Source organism: Lagenorhynchus albirostris, chromosome 11, assembly GCF_949774975.1.
Source record: "Lagenorhynchus albirostris chromosome 11, mLagAlb1.1, whole genome shotgun sequence".
Taxonomy (NCBI): Eukaryota; Metazoa; Chordata; class Mammalia; order Artiodactyla; family Delphinidae; genus Lagenorhynchus; species Lagenorhynchus albirostris.
In genome coordinates, this window is record NC_083105.1 from 83,825,147 (window position 1) to 83,845,261 (window position 20,115).

Genomic DNA, 20,115 nt, shown 5'->3' on the forward strand with positions numbered 1-20,115 from the left:
AGGTATTCATCTCTCTGAACTTCCACTTCCTCATTTGGGAAAATGGGGAGACTCCCATCTTCCAGAGCTGAGGTGAAAGAACCTGTGTGAAGGCTACTGAACCTCATAAACAGTAAGTGTTTCTGCTTTTCTGCTCTCTGCTTTCTGCTTTTCTGCTTTCAGCTCTATCTTGACTCTGTCCTTCCTGAATTAGAGACAGCCATGAAGATGATGCTATCAATGTGTGGAGTCTACACATTCCCAAATGATCCTCCGTTTTTTTTTTTTTTAAGAAGATGTTGGGGGTAGGAGTTTATTAATTAATTAATTTATTTTTGCTGCGTTGGGTCTTCGTTTCTGTGCGAGGGCTTTCTCTAGTTGTGGCAAGCAGGGGCCACTCCTCATCGCGGTGCGCGGGCCTCTCACTGTCGTGGCCTCTCTTGTTGCAGAGCACAGGCTCCAGACGCGCAGGCTCAGTAGTTGTGGCTCTCGGGCGTACTTGCTCCGCGGCATGTGGGATCCTCCCAGACCAGGGCTCGAACCCGTGTCCCCTGCATCAGCAGGCAGATTCTCAACCACTGTGCCACCAGGGAAGCCCTGATCCTCCCTTTTTACAACAGAGAATTTCAAACATTTATAGAAAAAATAAACAAACCCCCAGTACCCATTACCTAGCTTCAACTATTACAAGTCACTTCCATCATTTTCATCCACAACTCCATCCACTCCCTACCCTCTGTATTATTTTGAAGCAAATCTAGACATCATATCATTTTATCTCTAAATGTGTCAGTATGTATTTCTAAACAACAAGGAATCTTGTTTAAAAAATACAATCATAATACCGTAATACACCATAAATATTTAACATTTATTCCTAATATCATTAAATACCCAGAGTACTTAAATTTCCAATGTCACGCACTTTTTACAGTTTGCTTGAATTAGGTTATAAATTATATCCACAAATGACAAAGGGTGTCTTTTAAATCTCTTGATCTATTAGCTAACGTGCTTTTCTGTTCTCTGTATTTTATGTAAGTTAAAGGATTCATCAGATTGAGGTTGATTTTGTTATTGTTGCTACGGTTATTACCTATAACAGCCACATGAATACACCAAGTGGTATTGCCATTGATGTAATTTTTCCAAACTGATGAAAAATTATTGGAAAAGGTCTGAACAAACCAATCTATAACCTTCCCTCAATGTAAGTAATTGTATACAAAATAATTAAAAGTGTACAAAAATATTTTGCATTTATATGTAATATGGAGCTAGGCTTTAGGCTCAAATAATTATAAACTATTTTTCATCTACATGAATGTCTGGCAAGTCATGTGGTATGTGGGAAAATTCTTTGCCAAGTAGGATTATCTGCCACATTTCAGAAAATCTAGCATTTCTGGATCCTGTCTGCTAAATGCCAGTTAGCACCCCACCAAATCTTTATGACTACTATTAATGTCCCTTCATATTTACAAAATTCCCGCTATGATTCACTTCAACTCCTTTTGAAAACCACTGGCTTAGTTTGAGAAGCAGTAAAAGAGGAAATTGATTTTAATTGCATATATGCTCTAATTTGGAGAAGGGAAATAAGGAAAATATCCTGTGTGGGAAATAACTATTGAAACGTTCACAATTTCAAAGCTTTTCAAAGTTTTTCTCAGTTGGCAGAATTTTGTTTCTCCAAACTATGCTGGAAAATGTGGATAGGTGCTCTGATAAAACAAATGAGGTCATAATGACATCATGCTAACATATGTGGTTCAAGTACAGAAATTTTTACAGCTAGGAAACCATCCAGACAGGTAGATTTAGGGAAACTGGGACAGTGGCATGAAATAATAAATCCATTTTTAATTCTTTTCTAAACATAAGTGTAAATTTATAAATCTCTTTATGCTGTATTTATGCAATTGGCCTATAATGCTGATAAGGAATTTCTCTTTATCTCTGAGATGCAGAAAATAGTCAAATGTTTACTCTCCTCTCGTTTACTTGCCTCATTATGTGATATACTTCTTGCCTTTTTCTTTTATTAAAAGAGTTACTTTCTTCATTGTCCTTTGTATTTAAATACTGTTCATCATTCCAAGATGGAAGCCATTTTCCTTTTTTTTTAAGGTATACATCTATATATTTTATGTTTTTTTTAACATCTTTATTGGAGTATAATTGCTTTACAATGGTGTGTTAGTTTCTGCTTTATAACAAAGTGAATCAGCCATACATATACATATATCCCCATATCCCCTCCCTCTTGCCTCTCCCTCCCACCCTGCCTATCCCACCCCTATAGGTGATCACAAAGCACCGAGCTGATCTCCCTATGCTACGTGGCTGTTTCCCACTAGCTATCAATTTTACATTTGGTAGTGTATATATGTCCATGCCACTCTCTCACTTCGTCCCGGCTTACCCTTCCCCCTCCCCGTGTCCTCAAGTCCATTCTCTAGTAGGTCTGCGTCTTTACTCCTGTCCTGCCCTTAGGTTCTTCATGACCATTTTTTTTTTTTAGATTCCATATATATGTGTTAGCATATGGTATTTGTTTTTCTCTATATGACTTACTTCACTCTGTATTACAGACTCTAGGTCCATCCACCTCACTGCAAATAACTCGATTTCATTTCTTTTTATGGCTGAGTAATATTCCATTGTATATGTATGCCACACCTTCTTTATCCATTCATCTGTCGATGGACACTTAGGTTGCTTCCATGTCCTGGCTATTGTAAATATAGCTGCAATGAACATTGTGGTACATGACTCTTTTTGAGTTATGGTTTTCTCAGGGTATATGCCCAGTAGAGGGATTGCTGTGTCATATGGTAGATCTATTTTTAGTTTTTTGGAAGCCATTTTCTAATCTAAATTGGAAGATATTTTATCATTATTCCTTGAAGTGGGAATTATTTGTTCATAGTAACTTGCTGGTTCCTGGTACACAGTAGATGCTTATTTAAATATTTATTGAATGAACTTACTCATCCAGTAATCATCATCATTCTATATCTTATTACTGTGTACAATCATTTACTTTCATACGGGTTAATTTTATTCCCATGCCATTATTATCATGACACAAGATAGAATCTGAATTAAGTGATTTCTTCTAAATCATATTGCTGGTGTAACTAGAAGAATTTAGAACTCCTGGCTTTGATTTCACTGTTTCTACCAATAGGTTTCTTTTCGCCTTAAAATATATAAGTTTTCTGTTCCTGCTGCCTAGCTGTTGCCATGTGCTCAAAGAGCATTTGTCAAAACAAAACAAACAAAAAGACAAAAAACAGTGATTAACTCCCCCAATATTTGCATACTAGCCTTAATCCTAAGAAATCCAAAATAGGATATCAAACATTTTGATGGCAAAGTTTGTCTGGTAGGATAAACAGCTCTCTTAAAGGCAAATTACTCTTATTTGATGTCTGCAAACTGCAAAGCAGGTGCAGCATTAACATAGTAATTGTTCAGAGACTGGAACTTTGTAACTATGGAGACATTACTTCACAGTGTTCTAACAGGTGGTGTTGGCCAGATGTGAAAGTTGTAATCATAAAGGTAGCTTTGCTGGCTTACTGCACTGACTCTTGAGTTGCTTCCAGTGAGTGCTACACACCTTCATCTTGATGTGTTTAATATTTTTAGCCAATATCAGTATTGGCTATATCAGTATTGGCTATATCAGTGCTTACATATTCATATTAGAATCCTGGTTCTGGCCCCAGCTTGGTTAAGAAATCATGAAGTCTGGCAGGTGCTTTAAGGTAGTTAGATTAACAAGTGAGGTCACTCAAAAAAGAAAATCTGCCTTGAAACTCAGCTCTATTCACTGACTAATGTCATGATTTGTTTTCCCAGAAAAGAAAAGAGAGTTCTCTTCCAGCCAAGATGAAAGACACACAAGCCACTCAGGAAATTTCGGCGGTCCCGCAGAGTGAAGTCCATGAGCAGGAAAATAAAATGGAAAATCAAGCGCAGTAAGAAAGGCACAAATGAGTTTTAGAAGTTGAGGTTGGAGTATTTGACCTCTTTGTTTCAAAACAGCTTATAAAAAGTTAGAACTAGAATCGAGTCTACAAATTTCCTAAAATTAATTAATGATAACATACAATTTCCCCAACCACTGTTTTATAAGGTATAGTCTTTGAGTAATGTAAAAATTCACCTAGACAGATCTCCACCATATCAGACCTGGTTGAGATTCCAAAGCTCATATCTAGCATGTTAATTGTTTCTTTAAGGTAATTGGCAGACAGTTTCTTTAAAACTACTTTCTTAACCTGGGGACAGAGAACTGCTAGAGAATTTTGGTTTAGGAAACGTCTGTGAGGATGTTAAATAAAAGCTACAGCTCTCTTTTTACTACTAATGTAAATCATTCTATCAAATAAAGCATTAGCATTGGTTTTCCAATGTTTTCTAGAAAATGACCTCTAATATTGAACATACACAGTTTAAGGCTAATGTTACTTTAGATCTAGATGCCCTGTGTTTACTGATCAGTTCAAGTCTTTTTTTTTTTTTTTTTTTTTTTTTGTGGTACGTGGGCCTCTCACTGTTGTGGCCTCTCCCACTGTGGAGCACAGGCTCCAGACGCGCAGGTTCAGCAGCCATGGCTCACAGGCCCAGCCGCTCCACGGCATGTGGGATCTTCCCAGACCGGGGCACGAACCCGGGTGCCCTGCATCGGCAGGCGGACTCTCAACCACTGCGCCACCAGGGAAGCCCTCAAGTCTATTTCTTTAAAGTGTTTTTATTAGTTATCTGTTTTACACATATTAGTGTATATATGTCAATCCCAATCTCGCAATTCATCCCACCACCACCACAATCCCCACCCCCCGCTTTCCCCCCTGGGTGTCCATGCATTTGTTCTCTACATCTGTGTTTCTATTTCTGCCTTGCAAACCAGTTCATCTGTACCATTTTTCTAGATTCCACATATATGCGTTAATATACAATATTTGTTTTTCTCTTTCTGACTTACTTCACTCTATATGACAGTCTCTAGGTCCAACCACGTCTCTACAAATGACTGAATTTCGTTCCTTTTTATGGCTGAGTAATATTCTATTGTATATGTGTGCCACATCTTCTTTATCCATTCATCTGTCGATGGGCATTTAGGTTGTTTCCATGACCTAACTATTGTAAATAGTTGTGCATTGAACATTGGGGTGCATATGTCTTTTTGAATTATGGTTTTCTCTGAGTATATGCCCAGTAGTGGGATTGCTGGGTTGTATGGTAATTATAATTTTAGTTTTTTAAGGACCCTCCATACTGTTCTCCATAGTGGCTGTATCAGTTTACATTCCCACCAACAGTGCAAGAGTGTTCCCTTTTCTCCACACCCTCTCCAGCATTTGTGGTTTGTAAATTTTCTGGTGATACCCATTCTAACCAGTGTGAGGTGATACCTCATTGTAGTTCTGATTTGCATTTCTCTAATAATTAGTGATGTTGAGCAGCTTTTCATGTGCCTATTGGCCATCTGTATGTCTTCTTTGGAGAAATGTCTATTTAGGCCTCCTGTCCATTTTTTGACTGGGTTGTTTGTTGTTTTTAATATTGGGCTCCATGAGCTGTTTATATATTTTGGAGATTAATCCTCTGTCTGTTGATATGTTTGCAAATATTTTCTCCCACTCTGAGGCTTGGCTTTTCATCTTATTTATAGTTTCCTTTGCTGTCCGAAAGCTTTTAAGTTTCATTAGGTCCCATTTGTTTATTTTTGCTTTCATTTCCATTACTCTAGGAGGTGGGTCAAAAAAGATCTTGGTGTGATTTATGTCAAAGAGTGTTCTTCCTATGTTGTCCTCTAAGAGTTTTATAGTGTCTGATCTTACATTTAGGTCTTTAATCCATTTGGAGTTTGTTTTGTGTATGGTGTTAGGGAGTGTTATAATTGCATTCTTTTACATGTAGCTGTCCAGTTTTCCCAGCACCACTTATTGAAGAGACCATCTTTTCTCCATTGTATATCCTTGCCTCTTTGTCATAGATTAGTTGACCATAGGTGTGTGGGTTTATCTCTGGGATTTCTACCCTGTTCTATTGATCTCTATTTGTGTTTTTCTGCCAGTACCATATTGTCTTGATTACTGTAGCTTTGTAGTATAGTCTGAAGTCAGGGAGACTGATACTTCCAGCTCCATTTTTTTTTTCTCAAGATTGCTTTAGCTATACGGGGTCTTTTGTGTCTAGAAGATGTTTTGTTCTAGTTCTGTAAAAAATGCCAGTGGTAATTTGATAGGGATTGCATTGACTCTGAAGATTGCTTTGGGTAGTATAGTCATTTTCACTATACTGATCCTTCCAATCCACAAACATGGTATATCTCCATATGTTTGTGTAATCTTTGGTTTTTTCATCAGTGTCTTATAGTTTTCTCAGAACAGGTCTTTTACCACCTTAGGTAGGTTTATTCCTAGGTATTTTATTCTTTTTGTAGCAATGGTGAATGGGATTGTTTCCTTAATTTCTCTTTCTGATCTTTCGTTGTTAGTGTATAGGAATGCAAGATATTTCTTTGCATTAATTTTGTATCCTGCAACTTTACCAAATTCATTGATTAGCTCTAGTAGTTTTCTGGTGGCATCTTTAGGATTCTATTTATATAGTATCATGTCATCTGCAAACAGTGACAGTTTTACTTCTTCTTTCCAGTTTGTATTCTTTTTATTTCCTTTTCCTCTCTGATTTCCATGGCTAGGACTTCCAAAACTATGTTGAATAATAGTGGCAAGAGTGGATGTCCTTGTGTTGTTCCTGATCTTAGAGAAAATGCTTTCAGTTTTTCACCATTGAGAATGATGTTTGCTGTGGGTTTGTCATAAATGGCCTTTATTATATTGAGGTAGGTTCCCTCTATGCAAACTTTCTGGAGAGTTTTTATCATAAATCGGTGTTGAATTTTGTCAAAAGCTTTTTCTGCATCTATGGAGATGATCATATGGTTTTTATTCTTTGATTTGTTAATATGGTGTATCACATTGATTCATTTGAGTATATTGAAGGATCCTTGCCTCCCTTGGATAAATCCCACTAGACCATGGTGTATGATCCTGTTAATGTGTCATTGGACTCTGTTTGCTACTATTTTGCTGAGGATTTTTGCATCTATATTCATCAGTGATATTGGTCTGTAATTTTCTTTTTTGTAGTATATTTGTCTGGTTTCGGTATCAGAGTGATGGTGGCCTTGTAGAATGAGTTTGGGAGTGTTCCTTCTTCTGCAAATTTTGGAAGAGTTTGAGAAGCATTGGTGTTAGCTCTTCTCTAAATGTTTGACAAAATTCACCTGTGAAGCCATCTGGTACTGGACTTTGGTTTGTTGGAAGATTTTTAATCACAGTTTCAATTTCATTACTTGTGATTTGTCTGTTCATATTTTTTTTTTCTTCCTGGTTTAGTCTTGGAAAATTATACCTTTCTAAGAATTTGTCCATTTCTTCCAGGTTGTCCATTTTATTGGCATAGAGTTGCTTGTAGTAGTCTCTTATGATATTTTGTATTTCTGTGGTATCTGTTGTAACTTCTTTTTAATTTCTAATTTTATTGGTTTCAGTCCTCTCCCTCTGTTTCTTCATGAGTCTGCCTAAAGTTTTATCAATCTTGTGTATCTTCTCAGAGAACCAGCTTTTAGTTTTATTGATATTTGCTATTGTTTTCTTTGTTTCTATTTCACTTATTTCTGCTCTGATCTTTATGATTTCTTTCCTTCTACTAACTTTTAGTTTTGTTTGTTCTTCTTTCTCTAGTTCCTTTAGGTGTAAGTTCAGATTGTTTATTTGAGATGTTTCTTGTTTCTTGCGGTAGGCTTTTATTGCTATAAACTTCCCTGTTAGAACTGCTTTTGCTGCATCCCATAGGTTTTGGATCATCGTGTTTTCATTGTCATTTGTCTCTAGGTATTTTTTGATTTCCTCTTTGATTTCTTCAGTGATCTCTTGGTTATTTAGTAATGTATTGTTTAGCCTCCATGTGTTTGTGTTTTTTACATTTTTTCCCTGTAATTGATTTCTAATCTCATAGCGTTTTGGTTGGAAAAGATGCTTGATATGATTTCAATTTTCTTAAATTTACCGAGGCTTGATTTGTGACCCAAGATGTGATTTATCCTGGAGAATGTTCCATGTGCACTTGAGAAGAAAGTGTCATCTGCTGTTTTTGGATGGAATGTCCTATAAATATCAATTAAATCTATCTGGTTTATTGTGTCATTTACAGCTTGTGTTTCCTTATTAATTTTCTCTTTGGATGATCTGTCCACTGGTGTAATGAGGTGTTAAAGTCCCCCACTAGTATTGTGTTACTGTCAGTTTCTTCTTTTATAGCTGGTAGAGTTTGCCTTATGTATTAGGGTGCTCCTATGTTGGGTGCATATATATTTATAACTTTTATATCTACTTCTTGGATTGATCCCTTGATCATTATGTGTGTCCTTCCTTGTCTCTTGTAACATTCTTTAAAGTCTATTTTATCTGATATGAGTATTGCTACTCCAGCTTTCTTTTGATTTCCATTTGCATGGAATATCTTTTTCCATCCCCTCAATTTCAGTCTGTATGTGTCCCTAGGTCTGAAGTGGGTCTCTTGTAGACAGCATATAGATGGGTCTTGGTTTTGTATCCATTCAGCAAGCCTGGGTCTTTTGGTTGGAACATTTAATCCATTCATATTTAAGGTAATTATCGCTATGTATGTTCCTATTACCATTTTCTTAATTGTTTTGGTTTTGTTTTTGTAGGTCCTTTTCTTCTCTTGTGTTTCCCACTTAGAGAAGTTCCTTTAGCATTTGTTGTAGAGCTGGCTTGGTGGTGCTGAATTCTCTTAGCTCTTGCTTGTTTGTAAAGCTTTTGATTTCTCTATCGAGTCTGAATTGAGATCCTCTCTGGGTATAGTAATCTTGGTTGTAAGTTCTTCCCTTTCATCACCTTAAATATATCATACCACTCCCTTCTGGCTTGCAGAGTTTCTGCTGATAAATCACCTATTAACCTTATGGGAGTTCCCTTGTATGTTATTTGTCATTTTTCCCTTGTTGCTTTTAATAATTTTTCTTTGTCTTTAATTTTTGTCAATTTGATTACTATGTGTCTCAGCATGTTTCTCCTTGGCTTTATCCTGCCTCAGACTCTCTGTGCTTCCTGGACTTGGGTGGTTATTTCTTTTCCCATGTTAGGGAAGTTTTCGACTATAATCTCTTCAAGTATTTTCTTGGTTCCTTTCTCTCACTCTTCTCTTTCTGGGACCCCTATAATGTGAATGTTGGTGCATTTAATGTTGTCCCAGAGGTCTCTTACGCTGTCTTCATTTCTTTTCATTCTTTTTTCTTTATTCTGTTCCTCAGCAGTGAATTCCACCATTCTGTCCTCCAGGTCACTTATCCATTTTTCTGCCTCAGTTATTCTGCTATTGTTTACTTCTAGTGTATTTTTCATTTCAGTTATTGTATTGTTCATCTCTCTTTGTTCTTTAATTCTTCTAGGTGTTTGTTCTTTAATTCTTCTTGGTTTTTGTTAAACATTTCTTGCATCTTCTCGATCTTTGCCTCCATTCTTCTCTGTGGTCCTGGATCTTCTTCACTATCATTATTCTGAATTGTTTTTCTGGCAGGTTGCCTATCTCCACTTCATTTAGCTGTTTTTCTGGGGTTTTATCTTGTTCCTTCATCTGGTACATAGCCCTCTGCCTTTTCATCTTGTCTATCTTTCTGTGAATGTGGTTTTTGTTCCACAGGCTGCAGAACTGTAGTTCTTCTTGCTTTTGCTGTCTTCCCTCTGGTGGATGAGGCTATCTAAGAGGCTTGTGCAAGTTTCCTCATGGGAAGGACTGGTGGTGGGTAGAGCTGGGTGTTGTTCTGGTGGGCAGAGCTCAGTAAAATTTTAATCCTCTTGTCTGCTGATGGGTAGGGCTGTTGGTTCCCTTCCTGTTGGTTGTTTGGCCTGAGGCGACCCAGCACTGGAGCCTACCCAGGCTCTTTGGTGTGGCTAATGGTGGACTTTGGGAGGGCTCATGGCAAGGAGTACTTCCCAGAACTTCTGCTGCCAGTGTCCTTGTCCCCATGGTGAGCCACAGCCAACCCCTGCCTCTGCAGGACACCCTCCAACACTAGCAGGTTGGTCTGCTTCAGTCTCCTATGGGGTCACTTCTCCTTCTCCCTGGGTCCTGATGTGCACACTACTTTGTGTGTGCCCTCCAAGAGTGGAGTCTCTGTTTCCCACAGTCCTGTCCAAGTCCTGCAATCAAATCCCACTAGCCTTCAATGTCTGATTCTCTGGGAATTCCTCCTCCCATTGCCAGACCCCCAGGTTGGGAAGCCTGACTCGGTGCTCAGAACCTTCACTCCAGAGGGTGGACTCCTGTGGTGTAATTGTTCTGCAGTTTGTGAGTCACCCACCCAGTGGTTATGGATTTTGATTTTATTGTGATTGCACCCCTCCTACTGTCTCATCGAGGCTTCTCCTTTGTCTTTGGATGTGGGGTATCTTTTTTGTTGAGTTCCAGTGTCTTCCTGTCAATGATTTTTCAGCAGTTAGTTATGATTCCAGTGCTCTCGCAAGAGGGAGTGAGCTCACGTCCTTCTACTCTGCCATCTTGAACCAATCTCCCTCAAGTCTATTTTTTAAATATTTGTTCTTAGAGGTCATCTGAGAAATAACTGTTGTCAGTATTACCAATGCAGCGTTGAAATAACATTGAAATGCTGGAATTGAACTTTTATAATTGCCTCTGGTTTAGTGCTAATCAATTACAGAGGGAGCAAAATACCAAGTAAGGGCTTGGAAAATTCCACATGGGAAAGGGAAACCTCACTAAGCACTAGGAAGAAAATCTCTCATCTTCCAAAAGGAGTCTAATAGGTGGGTGAGTGCAGGGCTCAGACAATGGGCTACATCACGCTCATCTCTTCCTGAAATGTTTCAGCTCTTCCAACGGTGTGTGCTGCCATTAGAAATTTCTTATTCAACTACAAAAACAAGAATCCCCTGTGGCCCTAAACTGAAGTTCTTTGATCACAACATTTGCAAAGGCTTATTGGGAATCTTTTGTGGAATTAAATTTATTTGGAAATGCTATTGTTTTACCAGTGGAAGAAAAAAATTCAGAGCTTATAAAATGAACATGCTGAAAAGATGTAGCCAGTTGTCTGTAATGAAACCCAGATGTAAGGAACTTTGAAAGAGAAAGGTCCTTTTCCTGCTTATTCTAGACAGTGTCAGGGAAAAATTATGTCATATGATCTGTCTCAGTTTAGACAGAGATGAAATATTTGTCATTTGACAATAGACCTCTGTAGTCTCCTTTTCGTTACCACCACAGTCATACTCAAGAGCATATCTTCATGGGTTAGAGGTTTTTGACAAAGATGAGTGGTTGGGTAGTCGGTAGAATGGCACGTGCTCAAGCTTGATAAGCTCTGGGCTAATAATAATGCCGTTTCCAAAGCCAATGCCATTTAATTATTTTTAAAAATTGCCTGAGATATCTGTGCCTTGTGAGAGGCACACTTAGAGAATTCTGATTTTGAATACAGAGCTCTCCAGATATAATATTTCTGATGAAGGAACTTACAAATTATAGAACAAAACAATTGTGAATACCTCCTGGTAAACAAAGAGATTGAGAGTAACATCAGCAAGATGGCAGATTAGGAAGCTTCAGGCCCTTGTTCCGTTATGGAAAGATTTGGAAAAACAAAAACAAAGAACAGAAGACTGGCTAAAATAACATTATAGGAACTCTGGAAAACAAAGAGATCAAAATAGAGACAGTGCTTGGAGGCAAAACACTTAGTTCCTGACTTATAGTGGATAGACGTTTGGCCCCCAGGAAGGCAGGGCTTGGGCTGGCCAAGTGTCTGGTTTTCAGAGAGCTAAAGGGTTGGACCCCAGGACTTTGTTCACAATTCAAGCATTAAACACACACACATTCACACACACATGGATTGCTTTGAAGTTACTAAGAAGAGCCTCAACGTGACTCATAAAATGCAGTTGTCATAAGCCTTTCCATGAGGTACTCCGTGAGAATATTGTTTTACTTGTAAAATAAGTGTACTGTAGTTTAAGGATTTTGTTTAAATGCTTGCACACTATACTTTTACATATATAAAAAAGAAAGAAAGGAAAATCTTTATTCATATAGTAGGATTTACTTACAAAAATAATACTTGGAAAGTAAGTCTTTCTTCGCCCTCTTTTGTGCTAGTCCCTTCAGCATTCACACATACACATACACAGATACACACAAACATACACATGTGAGCTGTATTTATAGTTATTAATTTGTAAAGTGCATTTGAAAGCACACATTAACTCTAGAATCTTTATAAATACAGGAAAATTAGTTAAGCAGCAGGAGAAATTAAAGGAAAAAGTATAGTAAACTATTACATATTAAACAGAAATGATAATCATGTTTTTCATGTTAATGGAAAGGGGAAATATAATAAGTGATAAAAGTGGGATATAAATGGTTTATAGAGTCTCAATTTTGAGTGAAAAAAATGCATTAGGGCTTCCGTGGTGGCGCAGTGGTTGAGAGTCTGCCTGCCGATGCAGGGGACACGGGTTCGTGCCCCGGTCTGGGATGATCCCACATGCCGCGGAGCGGCTGGGCCCGTGAGCCATGGCCGCTGAGCCTGCGCATCTGGAGCCTGTGCTCGGCAACGGGAGAGGCCACAACAGTGAGAGGCCCGCGTACCGCAAAAAAAAAAAACCAATGCATTAAAAGGCCTGGAAGGAAAAAATATTGAATCACTATGTTGTACACCTGAAATTAATATAATATTGTAAATCACTATATTTCAATAAAAAATTTATTAAAAAAATTTAATAAAATATAAAAAGCATGGCAGGAAATGGTAAAATTTTTAGTTGGTGGAATATAGTAATTTTTATTTTCTTCTTTCAGCATTTACACTTTTGCAAAACTATCTGAAGTAGGAGTTTATTGATTTTTAAATAGAAAAGAGAAAAGCATGACTTGACACTAAAGTGTTTTATGTAGATTGTTAAAACTAGAAATATAAGATGTTCTTGTGCTTGTGTTAGATGCATAATATCTTTGAAAAGCAAAATCCTGAGTAATAATGATAATTAATGCTTCTTGTGCTCACAGTCTATCATTTTGTCTTTCTCACTTTGTTTATTATACTAATTTTTGTACACAGAATTGAAGACACATGTGACAATCTCCCAAAGACACAGCGATCTGTAGTACATTTTTTTCCAACGTCAACGGATTCAGATACCACTACACTGCCATGTTCATGGTCATTATCCAATGAAATACCTCTCAGTTACTATCTGTCCAGCCCTCAAGTTAGTGGAGTAACTTTTTCAACAATTGGACCAAAGCCTCTTAAACCTGCTCTAGTGAGCCATTCCCAATCAGAAGACAGCTTGGGTAAGCAAAACATGTACCAAGTGTTTTAGACTACTTTTAAAGCATATAGTTCAATAGAGTCTTTATGTGCCTAGAAGCCAGAATGATGTTTTATTATTTGTCTCCAATAATACTAACTTCTTAATGTCATATGCAGAATAACTTGACTCTGCCCATCCTTGATTCTAGCCCTGGAGTCATATTCAAGTCACGTAAACATATGTGGCCAAGTACATCATCTCTGTGATTAAAATATCTTGAGTTATCATAATAATTCATGGGTTGACCACTTAGATGCTCTAGAATTGCTAAATGATTAAAAATTCTGATATATAGCATTAACTGCTCTTCCTCTGAATGCTACCAGAAAGATTAACAATGTCTTATGTATGTTATGCTTTAGGAGACTATGGCTTAAGTAACGAAAGATGGGTAGATAAGAGAAAGAAGAAACATAAAGTAGGTAATAAAATGGTGGAGAGAAAAGGGAAAAACAATAAAGAATTTGGAGAAGAGGAAAATGAAAACAGCAGTAAAGTTTTGACAGTTGCCAACAATGCACTCAGCAGTGCTCACACCATGAGGTGTATGTTCCTCACCATGTTTAGGGAACTCTGAGGGTATGTTATCAAGGTTTACTGAAAAGACCACTGCCCTTGGAAACAGAGGACCTAGGTTCAAATCCCCTTTCTAGTCCCAATAACATGGGACATTAAGTAAGGTATTTAGCATCTCTGAGTCCCATTTTCCACACCTACAAAATGGGGATTAAAATATCAGCTTCACAGGGCTATCCTAAGAATTAAATGAGATATTTATGAAAATCACCTAGCACACAGCAAGTGTGCTCAATAAAATTAGTTGTGAATCTGAATGTATCTGTAAGTACCTTCTCATAGAATAGGCTAGATTTGGGGTCTGTATTACGAGTCAACTAACAAGTTTCAAAATTGTTAACACGAATACACCCATGACTACCTGATGTCTTCATTTTCCTCTACCCTTCTGTGGACATTTACAGCCTTCCTCCTTCCTATCTACATTTCATTTTGTTCCTGGTATTTTCCTAAGCCTTTGACACAGTGTTATATAGGATTTTGATCTACTGCCATTATTGTCATATTCCCTGTGCTTCATTGTTTGTATGCCTAAGATACATTTTTTGAAGAAGCCTCCTAAATTCACAATGACCTTTAGCAATGACCAAAATCTATATGCTTAAAAGTGAAAATACACATTTTATATCTAAGGAGGTAATATTTCTCATCCTTTGGCACTGTATCATCATGGTATATGTTCTATATTTGAGTTGAACTGTGAAAGCTCCTAGTATTGAGGGGGAGGGTAACAAATATACTGGTTTCGCCTGGCAAGATGAGAGTTGTGCTGGGATGAAGTCTTCTTCAGTTACTGTAGGTTCTGACTCTGTAGATACATGGCTGAGTCTACCAAGACTTGTTGCATTTGGTTCATTTCATTTCTAGATGAGATAATAACTGGAACTAAAATCAATGTGTCTTCTTTCCTTTTAGAATACAAAGATTTTCATCCCTCAGGATGAGCTATTAAGGATGCTATATATTCTCTTCCCCCAAAGGAATTTAAAGATTAAGGAAATACTCACTTGAATGGGAATGAACTAACTTAATTCCAAATATTTCTTCTAAACAAAATACTCTGAGGAATCCTCTTTAGGAACTATGTTTTTTTTTTCCACCTTTCACATTGCTTTGGCTTTGTTAAAGACACAAGAAGATAAAGCACACTCTAGATTGTCTTAATCCTTCGATGATTTTGGATTCAGGGTCACATTGACCAAAGTCCCTGTGCTACAATAATAGCTATCATTTATTGAGTACCTGCTAAATGCCAGGTACTGTGCTAGACACTTACCTATATTATCTTCAATCCTCACATCGCCTCACACAAAGTAGTAGTATCCTTATTTTATTTTCAGGAAAACTGAGAATTGGAAGGTTTAAATCATTTGGCTTAGTAAGTGACAGAGCTGGGGTACAGATGTGTCTAAATCCAAGACACATTGCTCTATCTATTTCATCATGATGCCTGTCTGTACTGTTACTCTCTCTTTGCAGATACATAATTAGATTTATCCAGCATGATTCTTTCTATGCAAAATCTTGAAACTTATTTTGTATTTGAATCTTACTACTGAGAATTTTAAAAGAGTAAGAGGTTACAAGAATCTGGTTAAGCATTACTTTATCTTTTTAATAAAGTATTTTAGTTAATGAGAGGAAATTTAAGTCTTTACCTGGCAAAATACAAACCATTGGTAGGAAAGGACTCATTTGAGACTTTAGTTTATGAGTAGCAATTTGGGGAGAAAAGCTAATACAAAATAGAATAAAGTTGTACTTACATATAGCGTACCAAATTTGAGAAACTCAAATGTTTTACCTACTCAAAAACTTATGATGCTTGTAGTACAACTTAATCAGTTAAATTGTAATTATGCTGATGATACAATTGATAGTTTAAGATAACTGCAGTAATCTCTAGGAATTGAGTGTCACTAAAAATAATCACTGGTTATTTTATAGACTGGTTTAAAGCTTCGAACTATCCTCACTTAGTTTGACTGTGACAGTAAAAAGTATAAAGAATATCATTTTGTAGAAACAAAGAACAAAGATAGTAGCTTTGGTTTCTTTTAATCTTTTATTTACTTCTCTCTCTATTGTTTCCTTCTTTGGTTTCTTTGAAAGGACTCAACAACTTCAAAATTCCAAAGAAACACACTATGCCGGTGCTTGCTTCTCAGCTAGCTGTGGTTGGGGAAGGGGAAGATTATTTCCTATCTTTGTTTGGTGATTCAAAGAAACTTGTCACGCACTCATTCCCCACCAAGAAAACTTGGAAGCACTTTTCTATGATTCTTGAAGAAGTGGGCCAATCTAGATCCAGGTAAATACTCTATTTGAATTATTTAATATCTTCTATTGGGGTAGGAGTAATAAATTAGTAGGAAATAAAGTTCTAAACTGTTGTTAGATCCATGATCTCATCTAAGACCCTAAGCAATCCATTAAAATATAACTGTTTCATATTCTGGGCAGTTAAAAGGAATCAATATAACTTTCTAGGGAACCAAACAAGGAAAGTTAATTCTTCAAAGATGCCAGAGAAAACAGCACTACATAAGGCTTACCAATAAAGTTAACTCAATTATTCAAGAAAATTTTCATTATTGGCAAATCAATCAGATGGATTTAGAATTCTTTCCTATCTGTCTTGAGTTCAAGACAGAAGGAAAAAGATGGATTTATAACTTACTGATCTATTTTTATGGTTATTAGTATCTGTAGAAAAAAAGAATTGATCAGGAAGAAAGTTGATATTAGAACTAAAATAAAAGCTGACGCATCTATGCATTTACTTAACCCTGTTTTTCTTGTTGCACAAACAACAGATTAAATTGTGAATTTTTAGTAATAAACACACAATTTAAAAAAATTTTATTGAAGTATAGTTGATTTGCAATGTCGTGTTAATTTCAGGTATACGGCAAAGTGACTCAGTTATACATATATATACATTCTTTTCCATATTCTTTCCATTATGATTTATCACAGGATTCTGAATATAGTTCCCTGTGCTATACAGTACAACCTTGTTGTTTATCCATCTTATGTATACTAGTTTGCATCTGCAAATCCCAAACTCCCAATCCTTCCCTCCCCCACCCCTCCTCCCCCTTGGCAACCAAAAGTCTGTTCTCTATGTCTGTGAGTTTGTTTATGTTTCATAGATATGTTCATTTGTGTCATACTTTAGATTCCACATATAAGTGATACCATATGGTATTTGTCTTTCTCTTTCTGACTTACTTCACTTAGTATGATAATCTCTCAGTCCATCCATGTTGCTGCATATGGCATTATTTCATTCTTTTTTTATGGCTGATGTATAGATAGATAGATAGATAGATACCCCACATCTTCTATATCCATTCATCTGTCAATGGACATTTAGGTTGTTTCCATGGCTTGGCTATTGTAAATAGTGCTGCTATGAACATTGGGGTGCATGTTTCTCTTTGAATTGTAGTTTTGTCTGGATATATGCCCAGGAGTGGGATTGCTGGATCATATGGCAACTCTATTTTTATTTTTTTGAGGTATCTCCATACTGTTTTCCATAATGGCTGCACCAATTTACATTCCCACCAACAGTGTGTGAGGGTTCCCTTGTCTTCACACCCTCTCCAACATTGATTATTTGTAGACTTTTTAGTTATGGCCATTCTGACCGGTGGGAAGTGGTACCTCACTGCAGTTTTGATTTGCATTTCTCTAATAATTAGTGATGATGAGCATCTTTTCGTGTGCCTTTTGGCATCTATATGTCTTCTTTGGAGAAATGTATATTTACGTCTTCTGCCCATTAGTGATAAGCATATGTTGATAGAGGGTGTTTGAGGACTAAAAGAAGTTGTTAGCCAAAGTTAAGGGTCAAACATAAAGGAAAACTTTTCCCCCTTATGTCAGATTTCCTAAAATCAACCACTTTTGCCACTTAATTGTAGTGAATACCCAAGTGTTCTCTCAACCATCTAAAAGCACTTCATCAAATTATTCATACAGTACTTACCATGTTAAAAATGATGACTTATTTTCAGCAAAACTTCAAAAAAAACTTATGAATATGGTTTTAAGAAACTTTACTCAAACAGATCATGAAGAAGGTCATGAAGACCTTCAGGTAAGGATCAAGAGAGAAGCAAGTAAAGTAATAAGGCATTCAGAGGATAGCTTTCTTCCCAGGAGAGATGGTCTGGGAAGATTTTGTGAAGGAGTTATCATGGAAAACATCTTGGAAAGATAAGTACATTTTGGATATGCAAATTTGGAGTCTCTGAGAATATTCTAGACCATTGGTTTTCAACTCTACCCACAAAATTGAATCACCTGGGGAGCTTTTAATGTCCTGACTCTACACCAGACTCTTTGAATCAAAATTTCTAGTGGAATTGGGCATCGTATTTTGTGTTTTTGGCTTTTGTTTTAAATGCCATGGTACTTCTAATGCACAGCCAGGGCTGAACAAAGGAGCAGCATAGACAAAATGAGGGAGGCAGAAAAGCTAAGATCAGATATGAGTATAAGCATGGATGTACTGAGCAGTGCGTGAAGAGGTATAACAGGGTTGTAGGCATCAGGGTTGAAGACAGATCACAGTGAGCGTTGAATACCAGACAATGTAGACTTCACTATGGGCAATGGGAAGCAATGGGAAAGTTTCAAACTTTCAATCCTGTCACTCAAAGGAGTGACAGGATTCTGATTCAGAATATTTGATCTGTGGCAATGAATATATGAATGAATGCTGGATTTTGTCAAATGCTTTTTATACATCTGTTGAGATGATCATATGATTTTTTATTTCTTAAATGTTAAAGTAGCCCCGCACTCTTAGAATAAACCTCCCTTGGTCAGAATGTTTATCTTTTTCATATATTGTTGAATTCAGTTGGCTAAAATTTTGTTTCAAATTTCTGCATCTATGTTTGTGAAGAATACTGGCCTGTAGTTTTCTTTACCTGTTAATGTCTTTGTCTGCCCTGGTATCAGGGTAATACTCAACTCATTAAATGAGTTGGAATATATTCCCTCCTCCTTTACTTTCTAGAAGAGTTTGTGTAGAAGTAATATTATTTTTTCCTTAAATATTTTATAGAATTCATCAGTGAAGCCATCTGGGCCTGGAGTTATTTTGTGAGAAGGTTTTTACCTACAGATTTTACTTCTTTAAAATAGATGTCAAGATAGTCCGGTTACCTATTTCTTCTTGAGTGAACTTGAGTAGTTTGTGTCTTTCAAGGAATTTGTCCATTTCATCTAAGTTGTCAGATTTATTGTTGTAAAATTATACATAATATTCCCTTATTATCCTTTTAGTATCTGTAGAATCTGTAGTGATGTCACATTTCTTATTGCTGATAATAGCCATATGTGTCTTCTCTCTTTTTCCTGATAAATCTTGCTCAAGAGTTATCAATTTTGTTGAGCTTCAAAGAATCAGTGTTTCATTTAATTGATTTTCTCTAATTTTTTTGCTTTGTTTTCTATTCATAGATTTCCATTCTGATCTGTATTCCCTTTCTTCTGCCTACTTCAGGTTTCATTTTTTTTTTCTAGTTTCTCAAGGTGGAAGTTGAGATCATTGATTTGAAAACATTTTCTCTTCTAATACAAGCATTTAGCACTGTAAAATTTCCCCTAACTACAGCTTTTAGTGGAATCCCACAAATTTTGATGTGTTTTATTTTCATTTTCATTCACTTCAAAATACCTTTTTTTTAAAAATTTAAGTAGAGTTGATTTACAATATTTTGTTAGTTTCAGGTGTGTAGCATAGTGATTCATTTTTTATTATATTCCATTATAGATTATTACAAGATAGTGAATTCCTTGTGTTATACAGTAAATTTTTGTTGCTTATGTATTTTAGGTGTAGTAGTCTGTATCTGTTAATCCCATACTCCTAATTTGTCCCTCCCCTGCCCTCCCTCTCCCCTTGATAACCATAAGTTTGTTTTCTATATCTGTGAGTCTCTTTCTGTTTTGTATATAGATTCATTTGTATTATTTTTTAGATCCCACATGTGATATATTATTTGTCTTTCTCTGACTTACTTCACTAAGTATAAAATTCTCTTGGTCCATCCATGTTGCTGCCAATGGCAATATTTCATTCATTTTTTTA

General features: G+C 36.5%; 1 protein-coding gene across 1 annotated transcript in view; it reads left to right on the forward strand.

Moving 5' to 3' along the window:
• Positions 1 to 20,115, forward strand: part of LMNTD1 (lamin tail domain containing 1) — a 442,963-nt gene that overhangs the window by 384,225 nt on the left and 38,623 nt on the right. The window contains exons 10-12 of the mRNA XM_060166722.1: positions 3,850 to 3,968; positions 13,172 to 13,407; positions 16,116 to 16,314. Coding sequence (XP_060022705.1) covers positions 3,880 to 3,968; positions 13,172 to 13,407; positions 16,116 to 16,314 — 524 coding nt within the window. The 5' untranslated portion in view covers positions 3,850 to 3,879. The remainder of the gene's footprint in view (positions 1 to 3,849; positions 3,969 to 13,171; positions 13,408 to 16,115; positions 16,315 to 20,115) is intronic.